An 18,160-nucleotide genomic window follows, 5' to 3' on the forward strand; every position below is an offset into this window, starting at 1 on the left:
GTCTTTCACAGAGAGCAGAATCAGGGAGGAACAGAGATAATACTGTAATAATACAGTAATAATACAGTAATATACAGTAATAGTACTGTAATAATACAGTTACAACAGTGATAATACAGAACTAATACTGTAATACAGTGATTATCCTGTAATAATACTGTAATAATACCGTGGTAATACTGTAATTATACTGAAATAGTACTGTAATAAAACTGTAATAATACTGTAATACAGTAATAATAGTGATAACAGTGATAATGTAATAGTACTGTAATATTACCGTAATACAGTGATAATACAGTAATAATACAGTGATAAAACTGTAATAAAACTGTAATAATATAGTAATAGTGATAATACAGCGATAATACTGTAATAATACTGTAATAACACTAATAATACTGTAATAAACTGTAATACAATAATAATACAGCAATAATACAGTAATAATACTGTAATAATACAGCAATAATACTGTAATAATACTGTAATAACACTAATAATACTGTAATAAACTGTAATACAGTAATAATACAGTAATACTGTAATAATGCAGCAATAATACTGTAATAATACTGTAAAAAACAGATAACACAGTGATTATTACTTTATTAATATTGTAATCAGAGTGTAGGTACTCTGTGCTCTCACCTCCTTTCCTCTGGAGCTCAAACACCTCACTGTGTGATCATCCACCAGACTACCCTTCATATTCATATACTTCACCTTCCTACACACAAACACACACACACACAATGTTACAAACACACAAAAGATAATTATCGTATTCTTCGCACTATCAACCCCTATCTGGACTGCAATTGTAAAAAAAAACAGGAGGATTAGTGAGTTTTTAGGTTTTTCTCGGTCACATGACATCCAGAGTTCAGTAGCTCCTCCATTTCCATTTTGTTGTGTTTTTAACGTGGATCTCCGTGGAAACCGTGGCGCGTCCAAATTACGGTAATTACGGTGCGCGGCAGTGGACAAATATCTATTTTATTAAAGGCGAGGAGACGAAACTCAGAGATGTGCGTCCGGACGGGACTAAAATTACCGGAGGAGCACGGAGTTCAGAGAAAAACAGTAGATAATTCAGCCTGTAATTTTCTCAGAGGACGCCTGAGAAAAACACCTACATGATCGTTCTGGACGGGAATAAAATCACAGAGGATAAAAATTACCACAAAACATCACTTAAAATCCTTTATTTTTCCCAAACATGGTCAGAGCTGCTTATAATCCGGTGCTCCTTATGTATGAAGTCTATCAGTCAGGTATTAAGGAGCAGTAAAGTAACTCCACTGAAGTACAGAGTTATACAGGAGATTCAGTAAAGTTTCTCCAGCACAGAGACTGGAGCAGCATTAGCATTAGCATTAGCATTAGCATTAGCCGCTAACCACTCAGCTAAGCGCTAACTCTTTAACCATTTAAAGGTGAGTATATTGGCCTGTAGCCTGCATGTTTACTGCAGCTAGTGCTAGCAGTTAGCCACTAATGCTAATGCACCAGCCTTAGTGCTGGAGAAATTTGGAAATCTAAGCTTACTGTAAATAAACGGAAGTGCTTTACTAACCTAAATAAACAGTTTTCAGGAGAGAAATCTGTGTAGATTAACATCCAGCACTCGTTTAACTTTAAAATAAAAATATATTTTTTAATGAATTACGGTTTTGTTTACTTAGCTTAGCTTAGCCTTACAGGTCTCACCACCCTGAGTTAGAAGGAAAACATGGCGACACCACTGTTCCTTACTAGTGTCGCTTAAAATGAGTCTTATACTGCGAAAAATACAGTAATTGTTAATACCTAAAAAAAAAAATCAATATACAAATACAAAAAGTTTTTTTTTTATTCTATTAATACTTAAAAACGTAATAAATTTACAGTTAAATAAAGAATTCATGAGTTAGCGTAGATTATCTCAGGACTCACCTGTCCTGCAGCTGAACTCTGTGACCCCAGTTCAACGATTTCACATAATTCTGTACAGATTCAGCCAGAGTCGCCCTACACACACACACACACACACACACACACACACACACACATATACACACAATATAATATAAATATAAATATTATGTTATGTATATGTATATTATGTATTTGCATGTTAATTCTGTTGTATATTTACATTTTCTGCACACTCAGTAGCGTATGTTTCCTCGCTTTTAATTTCTTACGATGGTATAACTTTACATTTTATAGAAATATATATGCAGCAGTTAATATAAACATATAAGCGTTAGATAACCCAAACCCTCCCAGTCTGTTAGCAGAACAAGAAATTACCCAGAAGTCATTTTTACTGCAGTATATTGTGATTTTTTGTTGCTCTCTGATTGCGGGTAAAGCCCGTGTTGTGCTGAATTAAAAATAGAAATAAATACCCAAGATAATGCTCTACGCTACACTGATCTGTACGAAATAAGGAAACGTCACCTGCAGCCTCTTCTGAGAGGAGGTGCTTTTCCTGGCGGGGGGGCTGAATTCAGCACCATAGTATATTGTCTAAATCTGCACCCCCGCCATAAAAAGCTCCACCTCTCAGCAGCAGCCTTCTGGATAAAAGCGGAGATCATTGCTTTATTTATATAACTTTAAGTAGAAACGCACTCCCGAGAGAGGGGGTGCTTTTCATGGCGGGGGTGCAGAATAAGGCACGCCTTCAAAATAAAAGTTTAAATTGAAATTTTAAAACAGTTAATGTTTTTCTGTGGTTTTAATTTTGGGGAAGACAAATCCTCCTATTTCCTAACCATGGATCAGCTTTGGTTGAAGTTTTTGGTGCTTTGGTTCAGTGGTTGTGTAGATGTGAAAGCTGGTGAGTAATAGTGAACCCACCAGTCGTGCGAGACGGGCTGAGGGATCTGCCAGCCGTATTTCTGAGCGTCTTTTACAGCAGAACCGAGCAGAGCCGCCTGGTGCATCAACTTCTTCGGGATACAGCCAACGTTCACACACGTCCCCCCCAGACCCCATTTAGTACCTGACACACACACACACACACACACACACACACACATTAAACATCTAGCAGGACTCTGGACCGCTGATCTGGATTAACAGTAAGTTAGTACCTCTCACTGACGGCTCCACATAATCCAGAACCGCCACCTTCTGCCCCAACTGAGCCGCTGCGAAAACACAATATAAAACAAATATATATGTATATATAAAATATATATATTAGATTTAACCTCAATATACAGGATCATTAACATAATAATGTATTTTATATTTAATACTGTCTACAAACTATAAAATATCTAATATACAGTGCACTACAGTGTTGCAATATACAAAATAAAAGTTATGCATCCCGTGATTTTTGTCACGTCCTATTGAACTTAAAGAACATTTTACCTTCTTTAGAACAGGCCAGTCCTCCAGAACCGCCTCCGATCACCAACAGATCATAATCAAACTTCCCTCCTGCAGCAACACACATAAATATAATGAACACGTACATACATATTAAACACATGATTATATATACATATATATATGTTCATGTTTTTGCTAATTCTATGTTACTTTAATTCCTGTTACTCAAAACAAAACCTGTTACTCAAGTAACAGGACTGAGTTCCAGTAACAGGACTGAGTTCCAGTAACAGGACTGAGTTCCAGCATTTAGCATTTAGCCATAAAACAATATATGAGGGCTACAGTGATGTTAATGTATTGACGTAAACATTAGTTTCCAACATAACTGAGCCATGCTACGATAACAAACACAACTACACTTATATACTGTAACTTTGTCTCCCTCTCAGAATCTTCTGCCTAATATATTTCTATTTAATATAGAGATAATTTTCATCACACCTTCCTGTATTCTGTATGCTTAGCATACGTTCATTATTATTTATTATATTCAGTATCTGGTGAACTCCAGGCTCAAGAGAGTTAAAGCAGTGGATAATAAAGGTGGACACACTAAATTCTGACATTTTGGGCAAAATTGTTGGGTTATTTTCATTTAGGGGTGAACCCCAGGTGCTCAGGTGTTTCCAGAGGATCACACCTGTCTGTGTAAACTTTGAGTCTGAAGTTCAGGTATTAAACCTTAACCTGAAACCTGCAGCTTTAATCAATTAATACATAAAAACTCCATTAACCACCACACACTCCATCTACCTGCAGCTCACCTGAACCTGCAGCTCACCTGAACCTACAGCTCACCTGAACCTGTGAGGGTCCTGTTAGAGAGGTGGAGAGCTGATCTGAGCAGGAGCTTCAGTCTGGATCTGCTGTACAGCGCCGCCATTACTGTTTTACTGAAGGACCTCCAGCGTGACATACAGCCGGCGGGCTGCCCGACAACATGCCTGTTTATAATACTGAACTTCTCCCAGCGAGCGACCAGAAAATTAGCGTTTTATTATTAAATTATTAAATTGTATTAGATTAGATTAGATAATATTAGATTAGATTAGACATTTTAATTATGCTTGTTTGTAATAATAATATTCCAATATTTTTTTATTGGTATTTTTAAAACTTTTCTTTAAATTATTTTAAAATTAATTAAAATATCAATTCTGTAAAATAAAATAAAATAAATAGATAAATAAATATATATATTTGTTTCTGGACATAAAATGATTATTTTCGAGTTTTGAATTCATGTAAAAAGTCATGTTTTTTTTTTAAGTGCAAAATAGTGATCATTCTTATATATATTTGATAACTTTGTTTTAATATATTATTTTTATTTCTCTAATCTAAAAAAGTACGTTTAATGCCTACTTTAAAGTTATTAACCTGTACACAACGCTGCAGTATGATTTTAGGGCATAAAATTAAATATTAAATATCTACATTTATTCCGCTCATAATATAGTTTAGTTTAATTTAAGATTATTTAGGTTAATTAATTCCAATCAATTTAAACTAACTTTTTTATATAAAATAAATTTAATTATCTTTGTACTTCTGAACGAATATTAAATTACAAGCAAGTAATTAAAAATAAACACGTGCAGGGACTTTTATTTTGAAATGCAAAAAGTTTGTTGATGTTGCTCTGCGTGGTTGTTGTTCGCCCTCATGTGGTCAAAACTGGAACTGCAGTGGGCGGTGCGGATGTTTACTGACAGCCCATCTGACCAATCACAGCCACGCTATATTTGCCCCAGTAATCTGATTGGTCTTGTGCGCAGTTCGGGCGCAGGTTCGGTTCTGAGAGTGATGATGGTGGACCTGAGCGCGTGGACCGGGCCGTTAGCGCTGAATGAGGTGGAGGAGGTTCCGGTTCGGCCGCTGCGGGTTCAGTACGGACCGCTCGAGATCGACCAGCTGGGGAAAGTGGTGACGCCCACCCAGGTTAGAGAGTGCTCGAGCGCGTGCACGGGGGGCAGCATGCATGCGTGCATAAATGCGTGCACGAGCCGAGCGTGACCGTGCAAATGTGCGCCATAACCTCGTAACTGCAGCATCGACTGTATAATTATTATGCATTTACCAGCTTATTGATTTATTATTCCATTCCACCTTAAATACTGCAGCCGTTATATAGCTTTCTTATGCATTTAAGGTGGAATGGGAAATTTGTACTACCAGTTACGCAGCAGCCCGTGGGAACTAAAATCCATACAATAGTTCTATAGCTACATTTAAGGTGGAATTTCACGTAGGCGTTAAAAAACAAATGCAAACACTCACTCTGTAGTAGTCAAATTTTACATTCCACCTTAAATGGTGCAGAAGTTACATAAAGAGCTGCATTTAAGGTGGATGTGTGGGAATTCAAGTCTATGCATTTAATATTTAATTTATAATCTTGTTTTAAAGTTGCATTTATTAGTAAAAGCCCATACACTGCTCTGTAGTAGTGCCAAAATTTAAATTCCACCTTAAATGGTGCAGAAGTTTAAGGTGCAAGCATTTAAGGTGGATGCATGGGAATTTAAGTCCATGCATTTAATATTTAATTAATAATCTTATTTTAAAGTTGCATTTATTAGTAAAGGCCCATACTCTGCTCTGTAGTAGTTGTAGAAGTAGTTGTGTACATTTTAATTCCCCCTTAAATGGTGCAGAGTTTGCATAGCTAGCTGCATGAATTTAAGGTGGAATGGACATTTTTATTATGAACTACGCAGCAGTGCGTGGAAATTAAATTCTTTTTTTGGGTCTACGCCGCATTATATATTTAGTTTAATATATTTAGTCTTATTTTGTTTAAAATCTAATTGTAGTAGTGACATAATTTCCATTTCCACCTTAAATGCCATATAAGTTACTGTTAGCTACATACAGTAATTGCATACATTTAAGGTGGAATTTCACGTAGTGCAATATATATACAGACTCAACTGCACATAGCTCAGTTCCTATGTATAGGTCAAATGTTTCATTCCACCTTAAATGGTGCATGCAATGGAAAATTTGACTACTACACAGCAGCGCACGGGAAATAAACTCCATGCATTTGGTTCTGTGCTGCATTAAATCATTTAAAATTGCATGCATATGTTTCTAAAAGCCATATTCTGTAAACTGCAATAAAAAATGCAGTAAAGTTCCACCACGCGGACCTCATTTCAGCAGCTCGCGCTAGATCTGATCGCTATAAAGGTTGAGGTGCTAAAAATGGGCTCGTGCATGCGGGACATTTCCAATGCTCCCATTTAATACAGATTTATTGCATCATCATCATGCATATGTGTTTATCAATGTCTAAGTATATTGTATATATTAATATTAATATATTATAACATGTTGATTAGGGATGCACTAAAAAGCCATTTTTCGTGCACAACTAAACAAAATGTAAAAATTGGTCATAGTTTTTTTTGTTTGTTTTTTTATTTCTATTTTTTTTACGCCACACTGGATGCAATTTGATCACATTATTAAAAACTTAATTTTTGATTAAAATACACTAACATATTTTTACTTATTTGGGTAAACACAGAAAATTAGATCATTTAAATTGCAGAATATTTTCTTTAATACAATATAAATCATTAAGAAGGGTTTTAAAAATCTGATATTTCTGATATGATACATTGCAATTCAATTCTAATTTGCATTGCATGCAAACTATTAATTAAAAATGAATTAATACTGTGTTTTTGAGAATTGCCACAATATTGCAAAACAAAAACACTCACAATACTTTGATCTATCAGTTCTATTTTTACACCCATAGTTTATTGTGCATTAAATGTGTTTTTTAAAATGTATTAAAATGTATTTTTCTCTAATATTGATCAGTTTTAACTGTATAAATGTGAATGTGTTCAGGTGCAGAATCGGCCCACGCTGATTGAATGGGAGGGATGTGACTCCAGTAAACTCTACACTCTGGCCATGACCGACCCGGACGCTCCCAGCAGGAAGGACCCCAAGTTCCGGTAACCTGGAGTCCAGAAATCACTAAAATAATCAACATTTCTACATTAAAATTAATAATATTGATTATTGACCTGCAGCAGTACCTGTCTAAAGTTTAGAAACACCTCTTAATTTAGTGTTTTTATGCTTTATTTCTTTATTTAATGTATTTTCTACATTAGATTAATATTAAAGGCATGGAAATGATTAAGGGACACCTATGGAATTAAATAGAAAAACAATAAACAAATAGACAATAGACAAATATGTGTTTGTCTTCAGAAATGTTTTTTACAGCTAGCTGGCTGCATGCATTTAAGGTGGAATGGAGTCATGTGTGAGAATTTAACTCAATGCATTAAAACTTAACTTTTTTTTTCTTCGAACGCCTACGTGAATTTCCACCTTAAATGTACAAAACAGAAAACAGAGTGTGGGAATTGAAATGCATTTGGGTCTACACCACATTAAATATTTAATTTATCTTGTTTTATTTGCGTTTGCGTTTATTTGTAAAAAAAAAAAAAAGGTAGTCAAATTTTCCATTCCACCTTAAATAACACAGAATTTGCCATCAGCTACATGCAGTAGTTGGTATATATTTAAGGTGGAAATCCTTGTAGGCCTTCAAAAACAACTTATATATAAATAGAGTTTTAATGCATGGAGTAAAATTCTCATGCACTGCTCTGTCTTATCCAATTTTCCATTGTACATTTAATGGTGCATGCATTTAAGGTGGAATGGAAAATTTGGCAACTACACAGCAGTGTGTGGAAATTAAACTTATTGCATTTGTGATTTGGGTCTGCACCACGTTAGCTATTTAATTTATCATGTTAAAAATGCATTAATTTGTAAAAAAACACATACGCTGCTCTAGTAATTAAATTTTCCATTCCACCTTAAATTACACAGAATTTAACATTAGCTACATACAGGAGTTGGTATATATTTAAGGTGGAAATTCTTTTAGGCCTTTAAAAGACAAATGAAAAGTTTTTTTTTTTTCTTAATTCTCATGCACTGCTCTGTATAAGTCCAATTTTCTATTGCACCTTAAATCGTGCATGCATTTGAGGTGCTACAGAGTAGTGCAAGGAATTTTAACTCCATGCATTTGACTCTGTGCTGCAGTAAAGCATTAAAAATTGCATGCATTTGTTTCTAAAAGCATTGTTCTGTAAATTGCAATAGTTTGTACTGATTTTACAATGAAGAAGAATATGTATATACACCTCCTCTGTTTTGTTTTCTCAGGGAGTGGCATCACTTTCTGGTGGTGAATATGAAGGGGAATGATGTGAGCAGTGGGTGCGTGATGTCGGATTATGTTGGCGCCGGCCCCCCTAAAGGAACCGGTGAGATATGATCAGTAACTCAGGATAAAGTTAATATTAAATATTGTTGTTTACAGCTGAGATAAAATTTTTACCAGTAAGTTTAAAGTTCAGACTGTGGGCTGAATTATCAGCAGGGAGTCGGGTCATGTTGGGTAACAGGAGATGTTGAGCCAATTAGGTGAAAGAATGAAGCCGAGTTAGATATTATTCTGTCCTCATGGAGCCTAGAATTATTTATAGGGTTGGAAAAAATGCATCGTGATGAAAATATGTGACGATATGCATCATAAAAACGTAAGAATCCACGTTTCCTCTTAATAAAATGTTATGCAGTTGCAAAGTTTGAACACCAGAGGTCGCAATTCAGCTAATGCAGACCAGAGAACCAGTGGGCGTAAGCTAAGAACAAAGGATATGCCAGTCATTTTTTTAACTGAAGCCAATCATACAAGTGTTTTTTTCCTGCTATGCAGTAATTTCCAGTAATGTAGTGGAATTGAAAGTAAGATTTAAGAAATTAAATAAAAAAAAAATCAGCCAAAAAAAAAAAAAAAAACCCGTGGTGGATTTTTACTTTCTAGACCTGGACTACCCACCTCTGTGTGTAACTATACAGTAGGTTTAAATAGGATCTCCGGTGGATTTGGCGAGATTTTACAGAGAGTCTAAGAATCTAAGGTCAGTGACTGAACTGCACTTAGCAGGGTATTACACTCAGAGCTTTAATGATAATAAAAGTAAAAAAATTACTGTTATTTACTGATTAAATAGAATTACAAGTTAATAATATAATTAACTAATGTAATGATTACATTGGGAGTACATTTACATTGAGGGTGACTCTCATTTACAACACCGCCAAGAATTAAATGTATAGGGATTGAAAACATTTAATAACAAATTAGAAATAATAAGGAATAAAATAGTTAAAATAATAAATGAAAATATTTGAATATAGCTGAATAACAAATGAATGTAAAAAAAAGAGACCATGAAAAAACAACACGTAAAAAATGAGGAATTTCTAAAATATAAAACGACGAAAGGTAAAGTAAAATGACACCACGGTTGGTTCCGACCCAGCAATGTGATTGGCTGAGAGGCGTTCTATGAGTGCCATTATCAGCCAGTAATAGGTTTACATAGGATCTCCGGTGGATTTGGTGTTAAAGTAACATATAACATTGTAAAAACTGTTATTAGTGAAAAAATGTCTTTATTTTAAAATGTTCCTAACTGTTGTTCGTCTTACTGCCTCCTGGTGTCGCAGTACTGTTAGCCAATCAGAGGCGATATATTTTTGCATGTGTGAATATTCATAAGCAAGAGCCAAAATCCTATCATTTCTCCCCGCCCACTCCTCCACTGGACTAAAGCAGTGTTATACTGGATCACCGGATATTTTTTTTAACAAAAAACAGCTCACATGGAATTAATTCATACTAGAAGGCCTGTCACAATAATTGCAATATCGATTTATCGTACAATATTTGAACATGAGCTCAATAATTTTTGATAATCGTGATATCTATTGATGTCTAATTGTGTTTATTTGTATGTTTGATCACATATATAACAGTGAACAGTATTTTAGCCAGTATTTTAATATATAATTCCCAAACTAATTATAATAAATTATTAATTCAAATTTAGCTATCCTTAAAAAAAAAAAAGAATTGTTTTTTTTATAATATTCTGTTATCAGTATGTCAGTGGTATTTATTAGTCTTAAAATGACAAAAATATTGCGTATCGCAATCATTTCTGGGACGATAAATCAGGCCTACATACTAGAGACACAATTAAATTTTAAAATATAAAATAAGACGTTTAAGAACTCCAGCAGCACTGCTGTATCTGCCGTGTGTAGAATGTGGTTTATTGCTATGTTAACCCCCTCTGTTCTCCTGCTGCAGGTCTCCATCGGTACGTGTGGTTGGTTTATGAACAGTCCGGATCGCTGAGCTGCACCGAACCCGTCCTCACCAACCGCTCCGGAGACAAACGAGGAAAATTTAAGCTCTCCAGCTTCCGCAGTAAATACGGGCTGGACGTCCCCGTCGCCGGGTCCTGCTTCCAGGCCGAGTGGGACGATTACGTCCCCAAACTGTACGAGCAGCTCTCCGGCAAATAAACCGAGTCCAGGCCCTGGTTCTGGAGGATCACCTTCACCTGAATCCGTTATCCCAACACCCGTTATCATCAGTATTAACAGCAGCGCTAGCATGCTAATCTGCTAATCTGAACCGCAAATCTGAATCCCGACTCCTGACTCCACGACCCCAATGCCTTCGATTCACTGCTTCTACTGCTTTTAATTTAATTTAAATTTAATTAAATTCAGATATAATTTAATTCGATTAGGTTTGATTTGTAAAATTGAGATGTTTCAGTTCCAAAACAGTTTTTTTTTCCCCATAACTTGTTCCTATGGATACAAATCTTCATTAATTTCTGCACTATACTGTTATTATAGTGTAATTGTGATGCTGTTCTGTTGGTTATTGGTCTGTAAGAAGTGTCAGAAGGAATGATGGGAAATGTTGTTCCACAATAAAAATAAAAAAGTGTTCTCATTCAGTGTTTGTATGTATTTATTTATTTTAATAAATGAACAGTATAGTGATCTATCAGATTATGAAGGAACACATAATGAATCATGTAGTAACTTAAAAACAGTGTTAAACAAACTAAAATACTCTGTGAAGTATTTAGATACTCTTATCTGAGGAGCTGTTTGTTAACTTGTGGTTTCTGAGGCTGGAAACTCTGATAAACTCATCCTGTACAACAGAGGAAACTCTCGCTCTTCCTTTCCTGGGGTGGAGTCCTGATTAATGCCAGTTCCATCATTATAATATTTTAATAATAATGCCTAAATAAGCCTGTGTGTTTTAAATAAGTTTATCTTTTTTATTGTTTTATTTATTTAATTATTTAATTAATTCAGTTTTATTCATTTTGATTGCAACCACAGCACAGCAGTGCCAATATTACAGGTTATATCACAAATCTCAAGTGTATTATTGTGATTATACCACAGTATAATCACAATAATACAGTTTACTGAAAGATATTAAAGAGTTAAGGAGGAAATAGGATCTGTTTGGTTATAAAAACTCCACCAGTTAAATAGTTCCATTGCTGCTCTGTTTGTAGCTGTGCTGTTTGGTTTGTAAGCGCTGCTGCATTGTTGCTAGGTTACCAGTATGTGGAGGAGTAATACAGTAATACATGGAGAGCTTTGGTTACAGTGCATTACCGGCTGATAACGGCACTCATAGAACGCCTCTCAGCCAATCACATTGCAGGCTCGGAACGAACTGTGGTATAATATATACATTTTATCATTTTACTTTACTTTTACTGTTATTATCTTTTTCTTAATTTTTATTTCCTCATTTTTTGATGGTCTCTTTTTTCCATTCATATTTGATTCATCTATATTCATTTATTTTATTATTATATATTTTTTCTATTTTATTCCTTATTATTTTACTTCTAATTTGTTATTAAATGTTTTCAATCCCTTTCATTCTGTAAATAATCTTTATACTCTTTATAGTCACCCACAATGTAAGTGTACTCTCAGTGTAATGATTACATTAATAGTAGTTAATTAAATTAATAACCTGTAATTCTGTTTTATCAGTAAATAGCAGTAATTTATCATTATGAATTTTATTACTATTAAAGCTCTGATAAGTTCTGATAAGCATTTCTGTGAGCCTACAATATGTGGGCAAAAGTGTTGGGACACCTGCTCCAGGTGGTCCTATTCTATTGGCAGTTGGATTCTATTGGATGCTGAATTCATTATTAGACGAGGTCCTGTACAGTTCATTTAGTCTATGGTGCAAAAGGGGTGGAGTTACATTCTACACCAGTAACTCCACCTCCTGGTTACTCCACCCACCTGTAGCTCCTCCCACTGTTTGTAGAGCTCTGAATTGAAGAGCCAGTGATAATGGGGGTGGGCGGGGCTACACCTGTTTCTCCTCCCCAGGTAGAGCTTCACCTGTTTACTGACAGTCTGCAGCAGAAGAGTCTCAGTGTGCTGCTGGACTGCTGAGCTGAAGAGGACCTAAAGGAGACCATGCCGGTGGACCTGAGCCAGTGGAGCGGGTCTTTAGCCCTGACGGAGGTGGACGAGAGGCCGGCCCGCCCGCTCCGGGTCCAGTACGGCCCGGTGGAGATCGACAAACTGGGCAAAGTCCTCACGCCTACTCAGGTACCAGTTCATCCAGATTATTACACTCAGTTTCCTCTGCTGAGAAGAGTTAGACACGTCCAGGTAGCTGCACCGTTACAATAGCAATCCACCAAAGACAGAGCTCACCTGATCTACTCTTAAAGAGAATGATGAGCAAGAGACACTCTGATTGGTTTATTATTTCACGTTACGCCTAAAACTTGATTAACCACACCCATTATTAATTAAGAGAATTAGTACATGACTTTTGCTTTGCGTTTTGAGCCGTGCAAGGTTTGTGTACTTTTCCCGTCGTTACGATAGCAAAGACACACTGACCTAGCACGGTTAACAGCTTACCTATAGATTACTAATATAGGGATCTGTTGTCCATCAGAATAGACCACAATGAACCAGCCAATCAACAAGCTCGCAAGCCAATGAAACAGCAGCTTAGCCCCGCCCACTGCACTGGATAAAAATAGTAACTCAGACATTAGGGCATTTTAGCATTATGTAAATGCAAATAATGCAAGCTTATTTTGAATATTTATTTATCAAATATAAAAATTGAAAACATGCACAAGCTTCCGAAGCAACAGACATACAAAAAAAACAAGTAATATTTTAGTTAATAAGATAAAATTGTAGTAACATTTGATCTGAGTTGGTGCTTTTTAAATTAAATAAACAACAGTATTACTAAAGACTCTTAGTAACTTTTGAACAACATATCAGTGATTATTCAGCATCAACTGAACATTCAGAAAATCATCAAAAGACTTTTACTGAATAATAATGTGCTGTTCTTTACCCTCCTACAATCGGGAGAATCACAGTGATATCAATCAATCAATTAATCAGTCAATCAATCAATCGCTCAATCAGCCCTGCCGAGCGTTTACAGTATAAAAGGGATTGAAAACATTTAATAAGAAATTTGAAATAATAAGAAGCAAAACAATAATTCCAAATCAACAAATTTAATATAGATGCATATTTTCTATACGTAATATAGAAAAAAAAAAGAAAATTTTAAAAGTCCATAAATCAAATTGACACATAAAAAATATAGAATTTATAAAATAAAAAAAAGATATAAATAATAGTAAAAGTAAAGTAAAATGATAAGGATTATAAAAAGAATTATGAAATGAATAATAGTGAACTAAGAACAGGGATAAAAAAAAATAGTAATAAATAAATAAATAAAAATAAATAAATAAAATAAAAAATATATAAACAAATTATTAAAGAAGAGGTTTATATATCAATACTGTAGTGTTTATTAGTGTTACCTGTATAAATGTAATTAATGTGTTCAGGTGCAGAATTTTCCCACGCTGATGGACTGGGAGGGATGTGACTCCAGTAAACTCTACACTCTGATCCTCACTGATCCGGACGCTCCCAGCAGAAACGACCCAGTGATGAGGTAACCTGGACAACTTCAGCCAGATGCAGCCGGTCACCATCATTACCATCATTACCATCATTACCATCATTACCATCATTACCATCATTGCCATCATTACCATCATTGCATCCCTACTAGACTGAAAGTATAAGTACAATATTAGACCTGTGTTTTACCTTAAACCATATGCAGCACCGTACACACCTTCTTATTCAGTGTATTTCTGTATTTAATGTATTTTCTACATTGTAGATTAATATTAAAGATATAAAAACGATTGCGGGTCTCATATATAATTCAGTAGTAAAGAGTATAAAAGTGTTTTTCCTCCACATTAATCCCCTGATCTAAACCTGATGAACTGAGGTGGTGATTTGAGGTGATTTAATTGGGATGAGCTGGAGCTTCACAGCGAAGTGAAGGAAAAACAGCAGCTATTGCTCAGCACCCCCGCCAGGAAAAGCACCACCTCTCGGGAGCGCGCATCCACGTCTTCTTTACGGCTTTAACTTTACTTTACTTAAAATGGAAAAAAACAAGATACTGTTCTCAGCTACACGGACTCTTAAGAAATAAAGAAAAACAAACGTCACCTGCAGCCTCTCCCGAGAGGTGGTGCTTTTTCTGGCGGGGGTGTTGAATTCAGCACCATAGTATAGTGCCTAAATCTGCATCCCCGCCATAAAAAGCTCCCCTCTCTCGGGAGAGGCTGCAGGTGACGTTTTCTTTTTCTTTATTTCTTACGAGTCCGTGTAGCTGAGAACAGTATCGGGTGTATTTCCATTCTCTAAGTAAAGTTAAAGCCGAGAAGACGTGGATGCACTACCGAGAGAGGTGGTGCTTTTCCTGGCAGGGGTGCAGATTTAAGCACTATACTATGGTGCTGAATTCAACTCGCCCGCAATGAAAAGAAGACACTTATTTAGAAGAATCTAAAATATAAAATCTAACATATTCTGGTTTATTATTAAAATGAATTCAGCATGTGTTCCTGTAGAGCTTTAATATAGACTTTTATATTACATTTACAATGTAAAAAATCATGAAAAGAAAAGAAACACACTGAATGAGAGAATAGAGAAGAGAAGAGGCGTGTCTGAACTTTAGACCGGTATTATTTGGGGGATTAAACCCAAACCCTAAACGCTGGATCTTCAGTCTGATCTCTGTTTTTGTTTTTACTCTGGTTTTTAGGGAGTGGCATCACTTCCTGGTGGTGAACGTGCGAGGGAACGACGTGAGCACCGGGTGTGTTCTGTCTGAATACGTGGGTTCTGGGCCTCCGAAAGGTTCTGGTAGGTTCTCTTCTCTCTTTTATTTTGTTTATTTGAGAAAGAGATGAGAGTGCATTCCTCCTTAACTCACTAAATCAGGACAGAGGTACAGTCTAAAGGTAAACTCCGCCCATCACTCCAGCAGCCAATCAGTATTCAGCACAGTCATTCATTACATAACCGGGTCATTGAGTTTCTTCCAGAATCAGAATTTCAGTTTTATTGGCCAAAAATAATTTATTTACTATCTAATGTACCAAAACATCAGGATGTTTTTAGATGAAGTAAAGAATAATAAAATAGTTTTAGATCCAACTTATTATGAGTTAAAAAAAGAAATAAAAGTAAATTAAGTGTAAGATGCAATTATACACAGGAATCAAAAAGAAAGAAAAAAGACATAGTATATTGTAAAGTATAGTATAGAATAACTATAGTGTAGAATAGTACATTATGGTGGAAAGTAGAGTGGAAGGTATAGTATAGTGAAAAAATATATAGAATAGTATAGTGGAAAGTATAGTACAGTATAAATGTATATTATAGTATAAATGTATAGCATAGTATAGTGGAAAGAATGGAAAATATAGTGAAGAGTATTGCATAGTATAGTGGACAGTATACTATTTAATAGTATAGTATAGTATTTTATAGTATAGTATAGTATAGTGGAAAGTATAGTATAGTATAGTGGACAGTATACTATTTAATAGTATAGTATAGTATTTTATAGTATAGTATAGTATAGTGGAAAGTATAGTATAGTATAGTGGATAGTATAGTATTGAATAGTATAGTATAGTGGAAAGTATAGTATAGTGGAAAGTATAGTATTGAATAGTATAGTATAGTATAGTGGAAAGTATAGTATAGTGGAAAGTATAGTATAGTGGAAAGTATAGTATTGAATAGTATAGTATAGTATAGTGGAAAGGATAGTATTGAATAGTATAGTACAGTATAGTATAATGGAAAGTATAGTATAGTGGAAAGTATAGTATAGTGGAACGTATAGTATAGTGGAAAGTATAGTATAGTGGATAGTATAGTATAGTGGATAGTATAGTATAGTATAGTGGAAAGTATAGTATTGAATAGTATAGTATTGTGGATAGTATAGTATAGTGGAAAGTATAGTATTGTATAGTATAGTATAGTGGAAAGTATAGTATTGAATAGTATAGTGGAAAGTATAGTATAGTGGAAAGTATAGTATAGTGGAAAGTATAGTATTGTATAGTATAGTATAGTGGAAAGTATAGTATAGTGGTTAGTATAGTATAGTGGATAGTATAGTATAGTGGAAAGAATAGTATTGCATAGTATAGTATAGTGGAAAGTATAGTATAGTGGAAAGTATAGTATAGTGGAAAGTATAGTATTGTATAGTATAGTATAGTGGAAAGTATAGTATAGTGGAAAGTATAGTATAGTGGATAGTATAGTATAGTGGAAAGTGTAGTATTGTATAGTATAGTATAGTGGAAAGTATAGTATAGTGGAAAGTATAGTATTGTATAGTATAGTATAGTGGAAAGTATAGTATAGTGGATAGTATAGTATAGTGGATAGTATAGTATAGTGGATAGTATAGTATAGTGGAAAGTATAGTATAGTGGAAAGTATAGTATTGTATAGTGGATAGTATAGTATAGTGGAAAGTATAGTATTGTATAGTGGATAGTATAGTATAGTGGAAAGTATAGTATAGTAGAAATTATAGTGAAAATGATACTATAGTATATTATTGGATTTATTGAGAGTGTAGACTCTCTAAAAGGAAAGAGCCAGAAAGTAACATAGACACAAGTCTACCTCTAAACACCGGCCTTGTATGTATTGTATATATATTTGTATTTATTGTGTATTTATGTTTGTATGTATTGTATATTTATATATTTGTATGTATATTTGTATGTATTTTATATATATTTGTATGTGTTGTGTATATACTTGTATATATATATTATGTATTTTATATATATTTGTATGTATTGTATTGTATTTTACAGTGTATTCTCTCTCCTGCAGGACTTCATCGGTACGTGTGGTTGGTTTATGAACAGCCCGGCTCGCTGAACTGTACCGAACCCGTCCTCAGCAACCGCTCCCCCCACCAGCGCGACCACTTCAGCAGCGCCGGGTTCAGGAGGAAGTACGGGCTGAGCGCCCCGGCGGCGGGGACCTGCTACCAGGCCCAGTGGGACGAGTACGTCCCCAAAGTTTACGAGCAGCTCGGACTGAAATAATCAGAAATATATATACATATCCTGCTGTAAAACGTCCTGAACTGATCAGATATCATTCAGAATATCGACTAGTTAAACGGGTTTTGATTCTGTGTTTATAAATCTAATAAAAATCTACATCCAGTAAAAACACTGCATTTGTTTGGTCTAATTTTTTTATTTATAATTTGGGTACGACTTTAAAATAATGCTCCTTTATAAAGGGTTTATAAACAGTTTATAAAGGAGTTTAATAATGCTTATAAATTAAGTTGTAAACATTTTAAAAACACTAATACAAACTTAATAAACACATACATAGAAAGAACAACAGTGAAAATATCACTAAGGGG

At 34.8% G+C, this 18,160-nt stretch overlaps 3 protein-coding genes across 4 annotated transcripts in view; 2 read left to right on the plus strand and 1 right to left on the minus strand.

Annotated features, from left to right (window-relative positions):
• Positions 1-4,302, minus strand: part of txnrd2.2 (thioredoxin reductase 2, tandem duplicate 2) — a 427,445-nt gene extending 423,143 nt beyond the window's left edge. For both annotated transcript variants that reach the window (XM_049470301.1, XM_049470302.1), the window contains exons 1-6: positions 4,195-4,302; positions 3,373-3,441; positions 3,087-3,143; positions 2,851-2,995; positions 1,939-2,013; positions 652-730 (exon numbers count right to left, since the gene is read on the minus strand). In XM_049470301.1, coding sequence (XP_049326258.1) covers positions 652-730; positions 1,939-2,013; positions 2,851-2,995; positions 3,087-3,143; positions 3,373-3,441; positions 4,195-4,279 — 510 coding nt within the window. In that variant the 5' untranslated portion in view covers positions 4,280-4,302. The remainder of the gene's footprint in view (positions 1-651; positions 731-1,938; positions 2,014-2,850; positions 2,996-3,086; positions 3,144-3,372; positions 3,442-4,194) is intronic.
• Positions 4,303-5,166: 864 nt separating this feature from the next.
• On the plus strand, positions 5,167-11,276 carry pebp1 (phosphatidylethanolamine binding protein 1). The gene is made up of 4 exons (XM_007240455.4): positions 5,167-5,337; positions 7,264-7,373; positions 8,614-8,714; positions 10,613-11,276. The coding sequence occupies exons 1-4, from the start codon at positions 5,203-5,205 to the stop codon at positions 10,828-10,830; spliced, it is 564 nt and encodes a 187-aa protein (XP_007240517.1). The 5' UTR covers positions 5,167-5,202; the 3' UTR covers positions 10,831-11,276.
• Positions 11,277-12,726: 1,450 nt separating this feature from the next.
• Positions 12,727-17,960, plus strand: LOC103036729 (phosphatidylethanolamine-binding protein 1-like). Its single transcript, XM_049470309.1, has 4 exons — positions 12,727-12,927; positions 14,214-14,323; positions 15,500-15,600; positions 17,611-17,960. The coding sequence occupies exons 1-4, from the start codon at positions 12,793-12,795 to the stop codon at positions 17,826-17,828; spliced, it is 564 nt and encodes a 187-aa protein (XP_049326266.1). The 5' UTR covers positions 12,727-12,792; the 3' UTR covers positions 17,829-17,960.
• The last annotated feature ends 200 nt before the right edge of the window (positions 17,961-18,160 follow it).

Source organism: Astyanax mexicanus, chromosome 22 (genome assembly GCF_023375975.1).
Source record: "Astyanax mexicanus isolate ESR-SI-001 chromosome 22, AstMex3_surface, whole genome shotgun sequence".
In the NCBI taxonomy this organism is placed as follows: domain Eukaryota; kingdom Metazoa; phylum Chordata; class Actinopteri; order Characiformes; family Acestrorhamphidae; genus Astyanax; species Astyanax mexicanus.